The sequence below is a fragment of the Hippopotamus amphibius genome, chromosome 11 (genome assembly GCF_030028045.1).
Source record: "Hippopotamus amphibius kiboko isolate mHipAmp2 chromosome 11, mHipAmp2.hap2, whole genome shotgun sequence".
NCBI lineage: Eukaryota > Metazoa > Chordata > Mammalia > Artiodactyla > Hippopotamidae > Hippopotamus > Hippopotamus amphibius.
The window spans coordinates 54,709,776-54,731,717 of record NC_080196.1 but is presented as its reverse complement, the minus strand read 5'-3'; the positions used below and the strand labels follow the sequence as shown (position 1 = coordinate 54,731,717).

Here is a 21,942-nt window from a genome sequence, read left to right as displayed (position 1 = left end):
ACGGCGGCCGGGCTGCCCCGGCGCCGCCTGTTAGTCACCTCAGCAAGCATCCCCCGCTCGGCCACGCCTGCCGCCTCCGCGCCTTGCCCGCCGGCTCCCCGCAGCCCCGCCCCTGCCGCCGCTCCTCCCCGCCTCCCCTCCCGCGCGCCGCCCCGGCAGGCAGTGGGACGGGCACCTCACGACCCCGCGACCAGGGCCTCGAAGGACCCCGCGACCAGGGCTTCGAAGGATCCCGCGCACCGCCTATTCGCACTTCCGGCCGCCGGCTGTCCCAGCCCACGGTGAGACCATGTTCGTTCCCTGCGGAGACTCGGTCCCCGACCTCGCGGGGTACACGCTTCTGATGGTGAGCCCCGGGAGAGGGGGCGGGAGGGTCTGAGCGGCGGTCCCCCGACGCGCGGGGGTCTGGCAGCCGTCGAGTTCTGGTGGCTGGGAGCGGAACGTGCGGGGAAGTGACCTGCGTTCAGCTGGTGTCATGCGGGCCACTCGCTTTACATTTCATGCTAGAAAGCCTTTTCTCAGCTAGTTCTGAAGTCAGGCTCAAGCTAGCGAGTCGTTGTCATTAGCCAGGAAACTACAGACGGGTTGCTAAAGAGTTTTGCCGAAAGCTAGCACATGGTTTTCTCGTTGTTCATTCATTGTCTCAGGGAGCGTTCTGCTGTGTCAAAATGTGACAGTAAGACTAGGTTCTTGTCCTCAAGGAGTTTGAACAGGGTACACAAAGGCCCTGGGATTTATTGGGAGGGAAGGGACACAAGGACCTGTTAAGAAAAGCTTCCTTTGTGGAATTTAAGAAACAAACAACAAAAATTTATAGGTACAGAGGGACTTCCCTGGTGGCGCAGTGGTTAAGAATCCGCCTACCAATGGAGGGGACACGGGTTCGAGCCCTGGTCCAGGAAGATCCCACTGTGCCGAGGAGCTCCTAAGCCCGTGCACCACAGCTACTGAGCCTTCGCTCTACAGCCGGTGAGTTGGTACTGTTGAGCCCTGGAGCTGCAACTGCTGAAGCCCGGGCGCGTAGAGCCGGTGCTCCCCAACAACCGAAGCCTCTGCAATGAGAAGCCCGTGTACCACAAGGAAGAGTAGACCTCGCTCGCTGCAACTAGAGAAAGCCCGCGTGCAGCAACGAAGACCCAATACAGCCAATAAATAAATAAATTTATTAAAAAATAAAAACATAGATACAGAGAACGGATTGGTGCTTGCCAGCAGGGGTGGCTAAAATGGGTGAAGGGGGTCAAAAGTGTAAACCTCTACTCAAAAATAAGTGCTGGGATGTAACTCCTAGTGTGGTGACTATAGTTAAAACTGTATTGTATATTTGAAAGTTGTTAACAGAATAGGTCTCAATAAGTTCTCATCGCACAAAAAAATTTTTTTTGACTGTGTGGTGTTGAATGTTCACTAGATCTGTTGAGGGGATAATACTGCAATATGTACAGATTAGTGTTGTACATCTGAAACTAATATAATGTCATATGTCAGTTATAGCTCAGTTTTTTAAAAGAATGATGGTAATAAAAAAGTCTGTTTTTGACAGTTTTCATCATAATAGTGCACACAAGAAATACCGATGGGGGCTTCCTTTGCAGTCCAGTGGTTAGGACTAGAGCTTCCACTGCAGGAGGCACAGGTTTGGTCCCTTGTTGGGGCACTAAAACCCTTCATGCTGCACGGCCAAAAAAAAAAAAAAGAGAAATGTCAGTGAATGCTAAAATTAGCATGTGATAGTGTACTGAGGAAGGAAATTTGACTTCATTTCAAATTACCTCCCTGAAAAATATTTATTAATCACAAAAGAGGAAAAGTATTTTTCCATGAGATACCTGGCAGAAAAAAAAAATAAAAAGAAAAACGTCATAGAGAAAGAAATGTCCAGAAGTTATTAGTGGTATCCTTGACAGTGGAGTGGTGAAGAGGGAAGCCATATTGGGTTGGAGAAATGGGAGATTCAGAAATGGGAGATTCAGTAAGTGTTCAGTCACTAGTCTCAAAGGTGGACCTAATGAAAGGCTCAGAATCGAGCTGTGATGCACCTGAGCATGAGGGAGCAGAACCAGTGCTGTGATTGTTGTCTTCTGTCTAAACTTTTTAAAGTGCTGCTAAGTTGGTTGACTTACTGAACTTATTTTCCACTGTTTCAGCCAGCAGTATCTGTTGGAAATGTTGGCCAGCTTGCAGTAGACCTGATTATCTCTACGCTGAATATGTGTAAGATTGGTTACTTCTACACCGATTGCCTTGTCCCGATGGTTGGAAACAACCCCTACGCAACTGCAGAAGAAAACGCGACAGAACTCAGTATAAATGCGGAAGGTGTGTTCTGTTCCTCTACAGGGTAGAGTTGTTTCAAATCAGAACCAGACACTCCTAGAATGTCCTGCGACACTGGGAGCTCGCTCTGCAGAATTCAGGACACAGCGGTCTCCTCTCCTGCATACACCCTGGTTCAGGCCTTAGCCTTTCCTAAGTGGCAGCTCCCCTGAGAGACGTGATTGTACTGTTTCCTTGCGTAGAATTTGCGATTTGATTTAACATAAGGTTTTGCCCCCTTTATCCCCACTTTTACTTTCTGTCCTTACTGGCCTATGTAAGCATCACTAATACCAGGGAGAAAGAATTCCACTGGGCTCAGTGCTGTGTGTTTAACATAGGCTACCTCATGCCAGCCTCGGCCATCCTGTCACATTGCTATAGAATCCATTGTAATACCACACCGACAAGGCTCAGAGAGGCCAAGTTACCTGACACTGCAGTAGGTGTGGGCTCCTCCCATGCCGTGGATCTCCGCAGTTCCTCGTTGGACTGTCAAGCTGGGTTAGTCGGGGCACGCAGTTTACAGCCCCCGACCACTGTGTTCATGATGAGACTGCCCCTCAGGAGGAGAGGAAAGCGCAGGAGCCTCCATTACCTTATATGATGGGCGACTGCTCCCTTAACCCCTCAGTCTTCGGTTTACCAGTTTAAGGTAGAAGCCAAAGGTGACAGGAGCATGAAAGACCATAGGTGAACCAAGAAACAAGTAAGGAATCATTCTGGGTTTTTTCAGTCTTACCACATCGTTAGCTTGTGATAATAAAATACATGTTAGAAAAGTGGCTTTGTTAACATAAGATAATTTCAGTTATTGCCTTAAAGGTTGAGGGACTATAAGTGGTAGAACTAGAATTTATATACTTATACTCATGATAACAGCTGTCGTTTACTGAGTATCTCCTCTGAGCTGAACGCTGTGCATTTACATGTATTAATTCACTTAATACTCACATGGGTGGTTTTATAGATCAGGGAACCAGTGCACAGAGAAGTTACAGTCACATGATTAATCGAGGCAGCCTGACCCTGAGACCTGCCCCTCCCCAGCACCACACCACCTACTAATGCACCTTCACTGCAGCGGAAGACCCACTGGCTTTCCTCTGACACAAACTGGCAGCAAGTCCATTAGTTCTTTAATCCATTTTTGTGTTTTTTAAGATGTGTTTTGAAATAAATTATAGACATCATGACATTCCACCCCCAAGTACTGTATGTAAATATGCACCTCTTACCTTCTAAGTACATTTCCTTATGTCGCTAAAACAGCATCGCATTTCACAAAATTACCAATTTCTTAATACCTTCCTATACATTATCCATATTCAGAGTGGCCCAATTTACCCAAAAATGTCCTTTAAAGTTAGTTTGTCCAAACCAAGACCCACAGTACTTTTGATTATTGTGCCTTTGAAATCTCTTTTACTCTATGTACTCTTTTTTTTCCCTACCTCACAAAACTGATTTATTGAAGAAAAAACTGGACACATTATCCTCTAGAATGTCCCACCTTCTACGTTTGTCTGATTACTTCCTGTGATATCATTTGCCATGTTCCTTTAGTCTCTGTATTTTCTGAAACTGGGGTTAGGATTAAAGCCTTGATTATTTAAAACCTAAATATTTTTGGCCAGAATACATGAAAGGTGATATTACATCACATGAGCAGAAAAAAGTGCTGGGAAACAGGATCTTAATAACAAAAGAAGACCTGCTTGATACACTGATGGAGAACATGAGTGTTGCAGTTGTAGAAAGTGGTACAGCTGACATTTTAAAGCTCAGCCTGCCCTTTTCCCTAATTCCTAGACTTCCTGCTCTAGCCTCCTTTGCCCCAAACATACCTGGTGGTCAGCAGACTTGCTGATGCAGCACAGCCCCGGCCACCCTGCGTGCACCAGTCCAATGAGACGGTCCCCGAAAAGACCTGCGTAACGGGAGAGACGTGACCCAGCAAAGGCTGTGCCCAAGTCTAGGGTTATTTGTAACCTGTTTGCGGTAACTAAAAGCTTACCCCCTTGGTTGCATGTCCTCAGAGACTCTGTATTTTGTCCTTGGGTCATTTCAGAGCTTCTCATTCTTGGAGGTGAAGTTGGGTAGGACCTCCTAAGCATCATTAAAGTGGGCCCCTTGTAAAATCTGATGAAAGTTGTGGATCCTTTTCACAGAAAAAATTCACACACATTAACTCAGAAATTTCTGTGTGTTATTTCAGGTCTTTCAAAATCTCCTAAAGAACACAAATGTACCTACTGCCGGGATTTTATCACACAGCTAACATTCGCTGGCATTTTATTCTTTCTACTAATCCCAGTGAGTGTTGCTGTTCTCCAAGAAAAAGAGGGAAGAATATCAGAAACCAAAAACGGTCTGAGAGATGATGTCATTTGTTATAAAGCTAGAAGTTTCCAGGAGAACACTTCTCTGGTTTTACAGTCAAAGAAGAGAAATAATTATTGATAATTTTCTTACAGTTAACTTTTCAGCAGTGAATCTATTCCATAGAATAAAGCCCACAGGTGAATTGAGGTACTTTTAAAAAGTGTTAACTAAATGATATAGTGCATATGTTCTATATTTTAATTATCTAAAGCATTGATACAGAAGTTCTCCTAGTTGATTTATTGATTTCACTTGTACGGCTCCTTCATTTTAACTATCATATGGTTTCATTTTCTTGTACTTGCAGTGTATGCATTGCCTTCAAAGAAACTAGTGGCTCTTCAGTTAAGATCCATTTTTATTAAGGTTAGTATGTTATTTTTGTCTTCTTAAGTTTATTAAAGTACAATATATAGTGAGAAAATACTGTCATTAAGATTCAAAAATCATTTCTTTGTTTATATTTATACAGTTAAGCAAGCTCTGATTCTATAGAGAAATACTCTTATAAAATTTGAGTTGTTACTGTTAGTTATTGAATATATTGAAAGGATTGGAACATACAGCTTCAGTCTTTTGTATTCCCGATTCAGGCAGCATTGGTGAAAAAAATTTAAGCATATGAATATTACACGTGTATTCTATTTGAATTACATTTCAAACCAGTGGCATCTACATGAAAATTATGTGTACATGAAGATATATTCTGAATCCAACTTCTTTCCTTTTCTGCTGCCTCCACTCCAGTCCAGCCACCACCCCTCTCATGCCCTGATTCTGCTCCTGCACCACTCGCCCCACAAACAGCTCCACCCATGACCCTTTAAATCTCGATCAAAGCACATCACTTCTGCCTTCCAAACCTGCCAGGAACTTCCCATGTCAAAGAGAGTTCACAGCCCTCACCACGGCCCGGCAGACCCTATGTCTGAGCTGACGTGGCAGCCACTAGACAGTGTGTAGCTGTTTAAATTTTGACTCATTCATTAAAAATAAATAAAATTAAAACTTCAGTTCCTCTGTCCCAGTAACCACCTTGCAAGTTCTCTACACCACGGTTGGCGAGCAGCTGCCATAAGGAGCATCTGGTCACCGTGGAGAGTCTGCAGGGCAGCTCTGTCCTGGGCCCCACATCCAGCTTCCCCTGTTGCTGGCCCTGCTCCAGCTGCTCCAGCCTCCCTGTGCTGCTCAAGCACATTAAGCTCATCCTCATCCAGTCATTTCTGCCTGGACCACTTCTCGCTGGACACCTGAATGGCTCCCTTGCTTTAGTCCTTGCTTAGCTGTCCCTCATCAGAAAGGCCTCCCCTGCGCACCCTTTCTCTCGTCCTATCTGAGCTAGTTTTCTTCACAACTCATTACTTCCCACTTCTGATAGAAAGGTTCCCTGAGAAAAGTGATGAGGTGTCATTCACTCCTGTATCCCCAGCTTCTAGAACTGAGCCTTGGTGTAGGGTGGATTAAGGTACCCCGTTCAGGGGGTCAGAAAGGTCTCCCCTTCCTAGGGGCCCCTCCAACCCCACCCTAGTCACCGTGTCGTAGGCATGGGATCTTGCGGGTGCACTTCTTCACGTCTGGCCTCCTTTACTCTACATTCTGTAAAGTGCATCCATGTTGTTGCAGATAGTTCGTTCCTTCTCACCTCTGTGTGCGAGTCTGGTGTGTAAATAAACCATGATTTATCCACTGTACAATTGATGGAGCATTTGATTTTTTTCCAATTTGAGGCTATTGTGAATAGTGCTATGGTTATTATAATATTTATCACTCTTTACTTTCCTTAGGTAGCAATATCAGACACAAAGTTGGCAGTGAGGGTTGCTAGCATTTTTACATTGTGCCACGTGGCTTTTTTGTTCTCTCAGTGTAAGTTCAAGAGTTAACATGGACAGTTCAGATACTTGTAAATGAAATTTTTCCTAGAGGTAAATAAAGAGTGATTTCAACATAGCAAACATTTATTGAACATGGATTCTTTGCACCAGTACTGTTCTAAGTACTTCCGGCATGTGCTCAGTCCTCACAGCAATCCTAGGAAGCAGGTGCAAATTATCCTGGTTTTACAAGTGAGAAAACGGAAACACAAGCACAGGCAGCTTGCCCGAGCCGTGTGGTCTGTGGGTGCAGCCAGCATTCTTGACCAGGCAGTCTGGCCTGTTAACCACGACACAGACTGCCCTCCTATTTTTAAAAGGTAGCCATTTCTTACCTGCATTTAAAATTTTTTTTTGAATAATTGTCTTACTAACAGTCTGTGAAAAGAATTTCTATAAAGTGCGCTTTCCCCCAAAATTTTATGACCAGATCAGTCACCTGTTCACATCTTGCCACACCTGCTTGATTCTCTCTGCTAAGTGCACGGAGCTTCCTTCTGCCAGACAATCCAGAAGGAGCTGCTGACATCATGCTGCTCACCCCTCGCAGGGAGGAGGCTCCTTCACAGCCTCGCCAGCCTGCCGCTGCACACTGGGAGCCAGCTCTCAGTGACTTGTTCATTACGAGCGTCCGGCACATTCACATTCCCCAGTTGTTCCCCAGGTATCCTTCAGTTCTGGATCCAGGCAAGGTCTGCGTGTTGCCTTGGGCTGTTACGTCTTTCTAGCTGGCGTGCAGTGTAGAGCCTTCCTCTTTCCATGATTCACAAAACTCACTCCTCTGAGGAACCCAGGCCAGATGTTCCACTTTCTGAGTTCACCTGTTTCCTCCTGATCAGTTTTGGGGCAGCAATTTCTGGCAAGAGCATCTCCTAGATAACCACGTGGTGGTTTTTAAGTAACAATAAATCACTGAAGTAGAGAACTGGGAAATTGAAATCTGGATTCCTCACACTTAGCTTGTCTCTAGTTGTAAAGATAAACAATCATTGCTCCTCATCTTTCACCTTCAGTCTAAGGACAGGAAGTGGATCTAAAAGTAATTGTAATTTTAGCATATGTAAACTATATATCATCACATAACGTTGGTGAAATACTATATAGACTACTCTTAATAAACTCTAGGATCTAACCTTCGTATTTTCGCTTTATTCTCTCAATGGTATACAAAGTATAAATCAAAGTCATTCTGCGAGAAACTGCTCTCCTGGGTGAAGAGCAGCAACTGCGCCAAAGTTGTTGTTCTTTCCAGCAGCCACTCGTACCACCGTAATGACCTCCAGCTCCGCAGGTGTGTCTGTGTCTTTGGAAAAGTATTTGTGTTATGATTTATACAGTTATTAGGATGAGTTCTCTATTAAAAGGTTAAAATATAAAGCTGTGTATATCCTTTCTCGTCTTCCCTGGAATTTAGAAAGAAGGAGGAAAGAACGTGAGGACATGGGGGAGTGGAGTTGGGGGTGCCCTTGACGTTCCCAGGGCTGTGGCGCTGGGCGCCTGTGGTAAAGGCAGGGATGGGTCTGGAGCTGTGTTCTGCTGTGTGGTATCACATGCCTGGCAGTGCCACGGAGCTCAGCTGATGGAGAGAAAAGAGGGTACCTGAGGTTTATTGGTTGATCGTTATTCAAAGATTGGATTGATGATCGTTTATTTCCATATATTCAACCATTTATATTTGCAGAACTCCAGTTGCCTTTAAGTACAGTTCCCAGGCGTGGCAGATTGAATTCTTAAATAGAAGACAAAGTATCCAAGAGTTGGAAATCTAAACTATTTTATTGCATTATCATTTGTGCACCTGTAAAATCATGATGAAGAAATATTAGCCAAGAGTAACCTTACAAAACTGGAGTTAATTTCTGGGACTCTCACAGTGGCCTCATGGGAGCGTGGCCATGGGGCTCTTCATGCCAGCCTTGCTTTGGGTTGTTTTCCTGTCTCTACACTGTCTCCTAAGTATGTAAATAGCAAGTCAGAGCAGTGTTTTTACATATTGCTCTTCCATAGACTGCTGAAATGCGTGTTTTGCCTTGTGCAGCAGATTATATGGAGAACAAGATGATTTTTGCTAAAAGAACTGTTATTTGTCTTAATGTTCACATTTGTGAGTTTTTAGTTAATTATATGATTGTTTCTAGTACTCCCTTCAGGTACCTACTTACCCCTTCTGTGCAAAAAAGTGTTCAGAATAAAGTACAGAGCCTTAACTGGGAAGAAATGGAAAAAAGCCCATGCATTCCCGAAATAGATGATTCTGAATTTTGTGTGCATATTCCTGGAGGAGGTATCACAAAAACACTTTATGATGAAGGGTGAGTGTGTTTGCATATTTATTTGTTCCCCATCTTATTTGAAAATGAAACTAAGGTGACTGGGAGAGTGCTTGGGTTACTTACTGGAACTCTGAAAATGTCTTCATGAAATAGGTGCTGTGTTACATTCAGGGGAGAGAGTGAAATGTGGTGTAGAATTGGTTCCTGAAAAGCCGTATTTAATGCTTTGTTATGTGAGGCATGTCAGGGTCCTGATACATATTCTGTGCAGCCACTACAAGCGGTCCTTTCTGTGGTGATGCAGGTGAGATGTATGTGACATTCAATTAACCGTTTTTAAGTGTACAGTTAAGTGGCATTCAGTGCATTCACAGGGTTGTGTACCCACCACCACCACCATCCACTTTCAGAACTTTGTCATTGTTCTAAATAGATCTGTACTCATTAAGTAATAACTCCTGTTTTATACCTGAAAATCTACGCTTTTCTTATTAAAACCATCATTTCCTTCAACTTTCCCTTTTTTTTTGTAGTGTATTTCCCATTCATGTTTTCACTTCTTTCCCTGTCTAGCTTATGCCCCATAGTGTAATATATTACTTCATCTCTTATCTTACCACAGCCTAGAAGCCCCGGCCACCTGGTCATTCTCCACACCTGCCCTGCAAACCACCAGCTTTGAATCATTCTCTCCCTCCATTGAGGCCACATCGCTTGTGCCCTGCACTGCTGTCAGACCATAGCCTGTGGGGCTTAAACAACAAGAATGTACTCACTCACAGTTCTGGAGGCTGGAGGTCAGGGTGCCAGCCTGGTAGAGTTCTGGGAAGGGCCCTCTTCCTGCCTGCAGACGGCCACCTTCTGGCTGTGTCCTCTCAGCAGAGAGAGAGCTCATTCTCTCCTTGCAAGGCCACTGTCCTGTCAGATTAAGGCCCCCTCCTGTGACATTTCACTGAATTACCTCTAAACATCCTGCCTCCTGATAAACTGACCAGGGATTAGGCTTCCATGTGTGGGTTCTGGAGGGGCACAGCCCAGACCGCAACAGCTTCCGTTGGAGTCTCTTGATTGATTCTCTGCTGCCTGCATCCTGCTGTCCTGACCACCTTGGCAGCGTTGCTGGAATTAACTTTCTAAAATGCAAGACTGATCACAATACTCCCCGAGTAAAACTCCATCAGCAGTTTTATTTGCCTTTTGCGGATCTGGTTCATCCTCCGTGGTGTACCGTCCGAGGCCCTCCATGCCCTCCTGGCCCAGCCCCTCTGGGTACGCCCTCCACCTGGCGCTCTGCACAGATGCTGACCTCCTGGCCCTCACGGTGTCCCCAGAGCTGTCGCATTCTTCCTTGCCTTTATTCCCTCTCCTTTGCTCCTCTCATCTCCTTCATGACACCCTGCCCAGTTTCCCAGAGTCAGCCCCACACCACTTTCCTGTGTGTCCTTTGCTGGTCTCACCCTTCTGCATGGAGCAGGGTGTTCTGCTCTCCTCATACTTCCCCCACACTCTGCCCCTTTAGACTGACTTTTTGCTTCGTGACAAGTCAGTCTCCTACCCCTGCTGACCATATCAGAGTAGCTGATAGCTGACTTGAAACAACTGTTCATCAGACACTGGACACCATGCAGCACACAGCTGTGATGCGGGGAGAAGGCAGCAGAGTCCTGCAACTGGCCCAGCTTCCTGCTGGATGGCAGCATGGGGCAGGGGGACCCAAGCAGAGTACAGCCGTCTTGCTGAGTCAAGGGGACAGGAGACCAGAGTTGGGGCAGCCGACGCACCTTGAGAGGGAGTTAGAGAAGCAGCTGCTGGGGAGGAGCTCTGGGCCGACTTGGGCCCCCCCAACCCTGAGCTCCCACATGTGGGCAGAAACCTTGAGGTCACAATGACCTCTGCCCACCAAGTTAGCAACACTAAAGAGAATACTACGAAAGACACGTTCCTCATAGAATATCTGGAAGATGTACAACAGTCAAAAGAAACAATATTTAAAACACTCAGTTCTGTCACCCAGAAGTAACCACAACTAATTTTTTGATCTGTTTTCTTCCCATCTTCTTTAAAATATGGTTGAATTAAATGTTTGTATCTACAAGATACTGCAACTCTACCATCTGTAACTTTAGAGTTCATGCTATTTACAGATATTTCTCACAAAATTGATGTTCTTTTAATTTTCTAACACAAATCTCGATGTGAGCCAGTAACATGCATGTGCCCCAGTAACATGCACGTGCCCAGGGTGGGTGTTCCACGGCTCCTAGTCTTGCCCCCACAAACAGGAAGTAGATAAGCGTTCTCGTGATGTGACATCTGCCTGTCTAAAGCAGCGCAGATGATCTCAGCTATGAAAACAGCCACACCAGAACCATCATCCTGTATCAGTAGAAGAATACCTAATTACTCTTTTTATTTGTTGTAGCTGTTCTAGAGAAATCCCGATGGCGATTCTGCTGAAATTCGTCTCAGAAGGAGACAATATCCCAGATGCATTAGGTCTTGTTGAATATCTTAATGAATGGCTTCAGATAATCAAACCATGTGTAAGTTTTACTAAAGCTTAAACCTCTGATTTCTCTGGCTATGTATTCATAAACTTGAATTTTTATATGCTATATAAGGAGACCAAGTAAGTGAAAGTTTATGTTAAATTTAGACATCTTTATGTAAAATTTAGGTTAGCTGAACTTCTGAAAAGAAGGCAGCTAACCGGATTTTCAAAGAAATAAAAATAAAGTAAAATCTTAAGTACTTCCTTGTATTCATTCTTAGTGTAGCATTAATTATACCAGACAGCTTTTCATAAGGATAAACAAGTCTTCATTGGAATTCAGGATTTTTTTTTAAGCTCTTTATTGGAATATAATTGCTTTACACTCTTGTACCAGCTCATGGGGCATGCCAAAGTGAACCAGCTGTATTTATACACATATCCTCATATCCCCTCCCTCCCGAGACTCCCCCCACCCTCCCTGTCCCGGCCCTCTAAGGCATCACCCATCGTTGAGTTGATCTCCCTTTGTTATATAGCAACTTTCCACTAACTGTCTGTTTTACACTTGGTAATATATATATGTCTATGCTACTCTCTCACTTCCTCCCAGCTTCCCCTTTGCCCCCCATCCCCCCAACCCCATGTCCTCCACTCCATTCTCTGCATCTGCATCCTTATTCTTGTCCTGTCATTGGGTTCATCAGTACCATTTTTTTTTGTTTTTTAGATTCTGTATATATGAGTTAGCATACAATATTTGTTTTTCTCTTTCTGGCTTACTTCACTCTGTATGACAGACTCTAGGTCTAATCCACCTCATTACATATAGCTCCATCTCATCCCTTTTTATAGCTGAGGAATATTCCATTGTATATATATGCCACATCTACGTAATCCATTCATTTGTTGATGGGCATTTAGGTTGCATCCATCTCCTGGCTATTGTAAATAGTGCTGCAATAAACATTACGGTACATGTTTCTTTTTGGGTTATGGTTTTCTCTGGGTATATGTCTAGTAGTGGGATTACAGGATCATATGGTAGTTCCGTTTTTAGTTTTTTAAGGAACCTCCAAACTGTTTTCCATAGTGGCTGTACCAACTTACATTCCCACCAACAGTGCAGGAGGGTTCCCTTCTCTCCACACCCTCTCCAACATTTATTTTTTTGATGATGGCCATTCTGATCAGTGTGAGGTGATACTTCATTGTGGCTTTGACTTGCATTTCTCCAATGATTAGTGATGTTGAGCGTCTTTTCATGTGTTTGTTGGCCATCTGTATGTCTTCTTTGGAGAAATGTCTATTTAGGTCTTCTGCCCATTTGTGGATTGGGTTATTTGCTTTTTGGGTATTAAGCTGCATGAGCTGCTTGTATATTTTGGAAATTAATCCTTTGTCCATTGCTTCATTGGCAAGTATTTTCTCCCATTCTAAGGGTTGCCTTCTTGTCTTGTTTACGGTTTCTTTTGCTGTGCAAAAGCTTTTAAGTTTCATGAGGTCCCATTTGTTTATTCTTGATTTTATTTCCCTGATTCTAGGAGGTGGGTCAACAAGGATCTTGCTTTGATGGATGTCATAGAGTGTCCTGCCTATGTTGTCCTCTAAGAGTTTTCTAGTGTCTGCCTTACATTTAAGTCTTTAATCGATTTTGAGTTTATTTTTGTGTGTGGTGTTAGGAAGTGTTCTAAATTCATTCTTTTCCATGTTGCTGTCCAATTTTCCCAGCACCACTTATTGAAGAGGCTGTCTTTTTTCCATTGTATATTCGTGCCTCCTTTATCAAAGATAAGGTGCCCATATGTGCTTGGGTTTACCTCTGAGTTCCCTATTCTGTTCCATTGATCTTCCTTTCTATTTTTGTGCCACTACCATACTGTCTTGATCACTGTGGCCTTGTAGTATAGTTGGAAGTCAGGAAGCCTAATTCCACCAATGTCATTTTTTCTTCTCAAGATTGCTTTGCCTATTCGGGGTCTTTTGTGTTTCCATACAATTCGTAAGATTTCTTGTTCTAGTTCTGTGAAAAATGCTGTTGGTAATTTAATAGGGATTGCGTTGAATCTGTAAATTGCTTTGGGTAGTACAGTCATTTTCACAATGTTGATTCTTCCAATCCAAAAACATGGTATGCTTCTCTATCTGTTTGTGTCATCTTTGATTTCTTTCATCAGTGTCTTAAAGTTTTCTGCATACAGGTCTTTTGCCTCCTTAGGCAGGTTTATTCCTAGGTATTTTATTCTTTTTGTTGCAATGGTAAATGGGAGAGTTTCCTTAATTTCTCTTTCTGCTCTTTTGTTGTTAGTGTATAGGAATGCAAGAGATTTCTGTGCATTAATTTTGTATCCTGCTACTTTACTAAATTCATCAATTAGTGCTAGCAGTTTTCTGGTAGAGTCTTGGGGTTTTCTGTGTATAATATCATGTCATCTGCAAAGAGTGACAGTTTTACTTCTTTTCCAATTTGGATTCCTTTTATTTCTTTGTCTTCTCTGATTGATTGCTGTGGCTAACACTTCCAAAACTATGTTGAGTAATAGCAGTGAGAGTGGACACCTTTGTCTTGTTCCTGTTCTTAGAGGGAATTCTTTCAGCTTTTCACCATTTAGAACCATGTTGGCTTTTGGTTTCTATCATGTTGAGGTAATTTCCTTCTCTGCCCATTTTCTGGAGAGTTTTTATCATAAATGGATGTTGAACTTTGTCAAAAGCTTTTTCTGCATCTGTTGAGGTTATCGTATGGTTTTTATCCTTCAGTTTGTTGATATGATGTATCACGTTGATTGATTTGCATATATTGGAGAATCCTTGCATCCCAGGGATAAACCCCACTTGATCATGGTGTATGCTCTTTTTAATGTGCTGTTGGATTCTGTTAGCTAGTATTTTGTTGAAGATTTTTGCATCTATATTCATCAGTGATATTGGTCTGTAATTTTCTTTTTTTCTGACATCTTTGCCTGGTTTTGTTATCAGGGTGATGGTGGCCTCATAGAACGAGTTTGGGAGTGTTCCTCCTTCCGCTATATTTTGAAAGAGTATGAGAAGGATAGGTGTTCACTCTTCTCTAAATGTTTGATAGAATTCTCCTGTGAATCCATCTGGCCCTGGGCTTTTGTGTGTTGGGAGATTTTTAATCACAGTCTCAGTTTCTGTGCTTGTGATTGGTATGTTCATATTTTCTTTTTCTTCCTGGTTCAGTCTTGGAGGATTGAACTTTTCTAAGAATGTATCCATTTCTTCCAGGTTATCCAATTTATTGGCATATAGTTGCTTGTAGTAGTCTCTCATGATCTTTTGTATTTCTGCGGTGTCCATTGTTACTTCTCCTTTTTCATTTCTAAATCTGTTAATTTGCGTCTTCTCCCTTTTTTTCCTGATGAGTCTGGCTAATGGTTTATCAATTTTGTTAATCTTCTCAAAGAACCAGCTTTTGGTTTCATTGACCTTTGCTATTGTTTCCTTCCTTTCTTTTTCATTTATTTCTGATCTAATCTTTATGATTTCTTTCCTTCTGCTCACTTTGGGCTTTCTTTGTTCTTCTTTCTCTAATTGTTTTAGGTGGAAGGTTAGGTTGTTTATTCGATACTTTTCTTGTTTCTTAAGGTAGGACTGTATTGCTATAAACTTCCGTCTTAGAACTGCTTTTGCTGCGTCCCATAGGTTTTGAGTTGTGTTTTCATTGTCATTTGTTTCTAGATATTGTTTGATTTCCTCTTTGATTTCTTTAGTGATTTCTTGGTTGTTTAATAGCGTATTGTTTAGCCTGCATGTGTTTGTATTTTTTGAAGTTTTTTTCCTGTAATTGATATGTAATCTCATGGTGTTGTGGGTCAGAGAAAATGGTTGATATGATTTCAGTTTTCCTGAATTTACCGAGGCTTGATTTGTGACCCAAGATGTGATCTATCCTGGAAAATGTTCCACATGCACTTGAGAAGAAGGTGCATTCTGTAGTGTTTGGATGGAATGTCCTATAAATATGAATTAAGTCGAGATGGTCTAATGTGTCATGTAAAGCTTGTGTGTCCTTATTTATTTTCTGTTTGGATGATCTGTCCATTGATGTAAGTGGGGTGTTCAAGGCTCCCACTATTATTGTGTTACTGTCGATGTCCCCTTTTATGGCTGTTAGCATTTGCCTTATGTATTGAGGTGCTTCTATGTTGCGTGCATAGACATTTACAATTGTTATATGCTCTTCTTGGATGGATCCTTTGATCATTCTTTTTTTTTTTGATCATTCTTTAGTGTCCTTCCTTGTCTCTTTAAAGTCTAATTTGTCTGATGTGAGTATTGCTACTCCAGCTTTCTTTTGACTTCCATTTGCATGGAATATCTTTTTCCATCCCTTTACTTTCAGTCTATATGTATCCCTTGGTCTGAAATGGGTTTCTTGTAGGCAGCATATAGAAGGATCTAGTTTTTGTATCCATTGAGCCAGTCTGTGTCTTTTGGTTGGAGCATTTAATCCATTTACATTTAAGGTGATTATTGACATGTGTGTTTCTATTACCATTTTCTTAATTATTTGGGGTTTGTTTTTAAGGTGTTTTCCTTCTTTTATGTTTCCTACTTAGAAAAGTTCCTTTAGCAATTGTTGTAAGGCTGGTTTGGTGGTACTGAATTCTCAACTTTTGCTTGTCTGTAAAGCTTTTGATTTCTCTGTCGAATCTGAATGAGATTCTTGCTGGGTAGAGTATTCTTGGCTGTAGGTTTTTCTCTTTCAGAACTTTCAGTATATCCTGCCATTCCCTTCTGACCTGCAGAGTTTCTGCAGAGAGATCAGCTGTTATCCTTATGGGTTTTCCCTTATATGTTGTTTCTTGCTTTTCTCTTACTGCTTTTAATATTTTTTTGTGTGTTTAATTTTCATTAGTTTGATTAATATGTGCCTCGGTGTATTTCTCCTTGGGTTTATTCTGTATGGGACTCTCTGCGCTTCTTGGACTTGATTAATTATTTCCTTTCCCATGTTGGGGAAGTTTTGCACTATAACCTCAAATATTTTCTCAGACCCTTTCTTTTTTTCTTCTTCTTCTGGGATGCCTATGATTCAAATGTTGGTGTGCTTAATGTTGTCACCAGGGTCTCTGAGACTCTCTTCCATTCTTTTTATTCTATTTTCTCTTTCCTGCTCAGTGGCAGTTATTTCCCCCATTCTATCTGCCAGCTCACTTATTCGTTCTTCTGCCTCAGTTATTCTGCTGTTTATACCATCTAGAGTATTTTTAATTTCGGTTATTTTGTTGTCCGTTACTGTTTGTTCTTTAGTTCTTCTGAGTCCTTATTAACTGTTTCTTGTATTTTCTGTATTTTGTTATCAAGATTTTGTATCATCTTCACTATCATTACTCTGAATTCTTCTTTCAGGCAGTTTTCCTATTTCCTCTTCATTTATTTGGTCTTGTGGGGTTTTTTCCTGCTCCTTTGCCTGCATGGTGTTTCTTTGTTTTCTCATAGTAGTCGAAACTTTAGAGGTTGCTTGTCCCAGCAATAAAGGGGTTTAAAGACTGTCCAAGCCCCAGACTAATGGCACAGTGTTGAGTCAAAGAGATACTAAGTCAAGGAAACACATACATGTATAAGACACACAAATACTGAATCCAATAGAACATAAGGCACTAGAAAGACCTGACAGAAGAACCTCAGTATGCTATCAGACAATCAAAGAGAAAACCAACAGAAATTCAAAACCAAAACAGAACAAAACAAAAACAAACAAAAAAACACCACACAAACACAAATCCAGGGCGATTTTGAAAGCTAGGATCAGATATAATAAAGAGCAAGAGTACCACCAGACAGACTGAAGATTCTCAGAATGAAATCAGACAATTATACTTAGAACTAAGATAAAGACAAAACCTAATAATAAATACCAAAGTAGTGTGTCATCTGGAGAATAAAGCAAGGAAAGAGAGCAGACCGATAATATTGCTTATAAGTATATTAAGATAAGATAAACTAAAAAAGGATATAAGACAGGGCAACAGAAGAGTGTAGTGTGACTGGAAATATGAAAAGAAAAAGAAAGAAATTGAAATGTATAAAAGAGATGAAAAGAAGGTAGGAGAGATAGAGTCAGCACTACAAAAAACTTAGCTAGAAATAGAAATACATAAAAAGGCTTAGAATAAAAAGTAGAATAAAAAATGTTATACGTGTAGATCCCTTAGGACTAAGATTGTAATTAATAAGAACAAAACAAACAAAAAAAAAAACCAAAACTGACCCCAGAATGGACCAGATCAATAGAATTAATAATAACATTTCTGTTTCTTTGGGTCTCAGCTGCAAGTGTCCTTCTACCCACCTTGGGCTTTTTGTATTATTCTGTGACCAGCAGAGCTTCCTTTATTGTTTGTCTGTAAGCACTGGTGTGTGGGGAGAGAGAGGGTACAATTAGTGGCTCCTTCCCCTGGGAGTGAGTGAGCAGTGGCACCCTGCCTGGGTCATGGCGGCTTGGGCGGCTCAGGCCAAGAGTGCGACTCCAACCGCGGCTCCTCCCCCCGCTACAATTCCGCCAGTGCGCCCTACCTGGGTCTCGGTGGCTCAGTCGGCCATGGCGGTGCCTGTTGCAGAGGCACACTGGCGGCTCAGATGTAAATAGAATGTCTCCAGAGCCGGGCCACTCTGCAGGCTTTTGACTCTCGGCTGCAGGTGCTCTAGGCCAGCCCCACCCAGGGGCCTTTGTTATCCCTGAGTGCATTAGCTAGGCCCACAGGGGTCCTTCCTTTGTCCGTCATAGGCGCTGAGAGAGAGGCTACACCCACAGCTCCTCCCGCCCCCCCGCATGTGAGTTAGCAGTATCGAGCCGCTGCCATGGCTGCCCAGCTTTCCGCGGTAGGCACTCTCCACTGTGGCTTTCTTCCCTCCTGTCCTCTCAGTCCGTCTCCCCACTGCCAGCAATGTTTCTCACCCTGAACCAGTTCTCCGGTTCCCACGTTCCAGCTCCCAGACCCCCTGTTGAGCTGTGAATCGTCGTCTCAGTCCAGACATGCTGAGCCGTGGTGCGAACCCTCCATGTGTTTCTCACTCTTTCCCGTCTGCCACAGCTCAGCCGCTTCACCCTCTTTGAACAGTCCTAAATGCCTCGCTTCTGACCCAGTGAAATTCCCCGTTGGAGAAAGGGTTTCCCTGTCAGATAAGGGACGTTTCCTTGAATTCGACAATCTCCCCTCTGTTTCAGATCCCCCCACCCTAGGGTGTGGGACCCATCCCTTTCCTTTCTTTTCCTCCTCTTTCTCCTTTTTTTTTCCCCTCTGTCCTACCCAGTTATGTCGGGATCTTTGCAGTCCTTTCTGGTGTCCAAGGTCATTTGCTGGTGTTCAGCTGGTTCTCTGTGGGAGTTATTGCATCTTTTGGTGTAGTCCTGATGCATCTGTGGAGAAGGATGCATTCCGTGTCCTTCTACTTCGCCACCATCTTTTTCTAGACCCAGAATTTTTTTTTTAAGCAAAAGGTATAGTTATGTGAGCAATACTCTAGCTATTGAATATGCATTATAATTAAAATGCTTTTTTCTATTATGAAATAAGAACATTACACCCAAGGAAATCAGCCTTTAGGCATAACAGAAGTAACCTAAGCCTGCTTTATATGGTAGATGGCTGTCTTTTTCTTTTTTTTTTTTTTTTTTTTCTAAAAGGGATCTTCCTGGAGCTGGGATCGAACCCGTGACCTCTGCATTGGCAGGCGGATTCTTAACCACTGCGCCACCTAGGAAGCCCGATGGCTGTCTTTTTAATTCATGCTTTTCTGAGGAACAAAATGATACAAATCACACACCACTGATTTTTTTTTTTTACACCCCTATTTCTTCTGAATTTGATTTGATTTGATTATGCTCCATGGACTCTATTCAAAGCCTTTCTGGCCTATCTTTATGATTTGGAACTTGAGGAAATTTATCTTGTTTTTTCCTTACAATAAAACCCAGCTAGAAGTGTTGGAACCAAAAGCAGCCACAACGACAAAAAAGGGAGAGTTGTGTAACACATGTTAAAAGAAGATTTCATGGTAATGTTGAAGGTTTACCCTGTTCTGTTCTTCACTTGCAGTGCGATGACCCCACAACATCTGCCTTGCCATGGAAAATGCCCAGTTCCTGGAGGTTACTCTTTGGCAGTGGTCTTCCCCCTGCGCTTTTCTGATCTGTTTTCAGTTTTATACCTTATGTCTCAAGACACTTACTACCAACACAACTGTTAAACAACTATATAAAAAGAATGTATTAGGAAATCTTTACTTTTCACAGAAAAACCTCAAAAGAAAAATGGATTGTTAGGAGGTTGTTTTTGCCATGCTTTTCATCATATACAACAAATGTAAATTTTGTGCAATAAACTGTTTTCTAAGTAATTTTGTCAGAATGTATCTTTATTTTTTTAATTCAAACTTCTATATACTTTTCTATGTCTCCTGTAACAAATTACCACAAACTTAGTGGCTTAAAACAAAATAAATCTATTATCTTACAATTCTGGAAGTCAGAAGTCCAGAATAGGTCTCACGGGGCTAGTCAAGGTGCTGGCGGGGCTGTGTTTCCTCTGGAGGGTCTTGGAGAGAATCATTTCCTACTCCTTTCCAGCTTCTGGAAGCTGCCGCATTCATTGGCTCATGGCTCCTTCCTCCATCCAAAATAATTTCCCATCTCAGAAGGATTTGAGTAGAAAAGAAAGGTTTCCATATTTGAGTGCCTACTACATACCAGTCACTTTTTAGCTGCTATTTTGTTGTGTTACCTCTGCCTTGGCTTTCTCGTCTATAAAACAAGGGTTTATAACATTAAGGGGTACACCCTACTCCAGAGCACTCAGGAAATGATTTGTGATAAATTACTCTGGGTTCTATGGCCTGATGTTGTTTCCTTTTTGCAAACTATTGTGGGGTAGGGGAGGGATGTCAACCAGAGAATGGGATAAGAAGTTCCAGCCCTCAACCGCACAGAGACACCAACTCACAACTAATGAATCAAAGTGCATTTATGAGAAGCAGAAACCAGAGTTGCAGTTCCACAGGCAAGCACAGAGTTGAGAACAGCTGCACTGAAAGGGTAAGAAGAGCCGTTTCACTTTACCCACAATTGTCCCTTCCCCAAGCCAACAGCATATTGGGAAAAAGTCACCAACACAGCTTGCAGCTTCTGGGGGATGGAGGAGTAGGGAAGAGGGGACTGCATCCAACGGGTTGGCTTTTTGCAGGGCGACTGGAGTGGCTGTTTTCTGCCTCTACTGACTTGGGTCCCTGATGAAATTGGCATAGTTTAGATGCCTGGGGGCAACCAAAAGCAAAGGGTGGTGTGCTGCAGCACCAGAGAGCCTGCAGTGCCACAAACAGGCCAGCACATCTCTGCACAATCCAAAGGCACCCAACTGGAGAGAAAGAGAAGAAAAAGCGTGGGTCCAATATTCCAGCTTCTCAGAGAGTTGCTTGAAGGACCAGTATCTGTCACCCGACCCAGGATGCTGCTGGAAAGCCAGCATACTTTGGATGCCTGGGGACCGCTGAAGACAAAGGGGAGGGTGCACCTTGCTGCTGCAGAACCAGAGAACCGGCAGTGCCTCAGACACCACAGGGAGCAAGAGATTACAAGCTCCTGAAAAAGAAACCTGCAATTCTCTAATTAGGGAATTACATGCACAAGCCCAGAGAAATTATGTCCACCAAAAAGGATTTCAGAGGCCCCCAGAATCTCCAACTAGGCTGATTGGTGAAGGTCTTCCCTGTAAGAAAACTGGGAGAGGTAGCTATTTTATCAAATACATAAAACTCGACAACAAGCACAAAATCATGAAGCACAAGAATAAACAGAAATGTAACTCAAAGGGACAAAAGAAATCTCCAGAAAGCAATCCCAAGGAAACAGAAATCTGTGAATTACATGACAAACAGTTTGAATTAATAGTCTTGAAGCATGGCTAACCAAATGAAATAAGGACAGCAATGCAGGAACAGAATGAGAATATCGACCAAGAGATAGAAATTATTTTTTAAAAGAACCATATAGAAATTCTGGAACTGAAGAATATAATAACTAAATTGAAAAATTCACTGGAGCGGCTCAACAGCAGACTTAAACAGAAGAAAGAATCAGCAATTGTGATGACTGAAATTAGCAAGTCAGAGGAATAAAAAAAAAGACTGATGAAAAGTGGAGACAGGGGAGACTAAGGGACCTATAAAACAGCATAAAATGGACCAGTATATGTATTATAAGAGTGGAGACTAAGGGACTTATAAAACAGCATAAAGTGGACCAGTATATGTATTATGAGAGCCCAAGAAGGAGAAAAGAGTAAGAGACAAAGCTTATTTTTTAAAAAAATAGGAGGACTTCCCTCATGGTCCAGTAATTAAGACTCCATGCTTCCAATACTATGTTAATGGATAAATAATATATAAAGATGTAACTTGTGAATCACTAACAAAGTGGAGAGAAGGTGGAGAGATATAAAAGAATAGCGTTTTTGTAGATGATTCAAGTTGTTATCAGCATAAAAGTTGTTATAACTATAAAATGTCTTATGTAAGCCTCACAGTAACCACAAAGTAAATACCTATAGAAGACATACAAAAGAAAATCAGGAAAAAAATT

General features: G+C 42.4%; 1 protein-coding gene across 3 annotated transcripts; it reads left to right on the top strand.

The window, feature by feature from the left end:
- The first annotated feature begins 167 nt into the window (after positions 1-167).
- Positions 168-19,706, top strand: PSMG2 (proteasome assembly chaperone 2). Of its 3 annotated transcripts, XM_057699728.1 has the most exons (8): positions 2,194-2,319; positions 4,535-4,632; positions 4,794-4,838; positions 5,009-5,067; positions 7,748-7,866; positions 8,714-8,887; positions 11,271-11,391; positions 19,406-19,706. In XM_057699728.1, exons 2-8 carry the CDS (start codon positions 4,563-4,565, stop codon positions 19,496-19,498), a joined length of 681 nt encoding a protein of 226 aa, XP_057555711.1. In that variant the 5' UTR covers positions 2,194-2,319; positions 4,535-4,562; the 3' UTR covers positions 19,499-19,706. The 3 variants fall into 3 exon arrangements, with proteins under 3 accessions (XP_057555709.1, XP_057555711.1, XP_057555710.1); XM_057699726.1 differs by lacking the exons at positions 4,535-4,632; positions 4,794-4,838 and adding an exon at positions 168-346 and having other exon boundaries at positions 2,148-2,319; XM_057699727.1 differs by lacking the exons at positions 2,194-2,319; positions 4,535-4,632 and having other exon boundaries at positions 4,659-4,838.
- Positions 19,707-21,942: the final 2,236 nt, after the last annotated feature.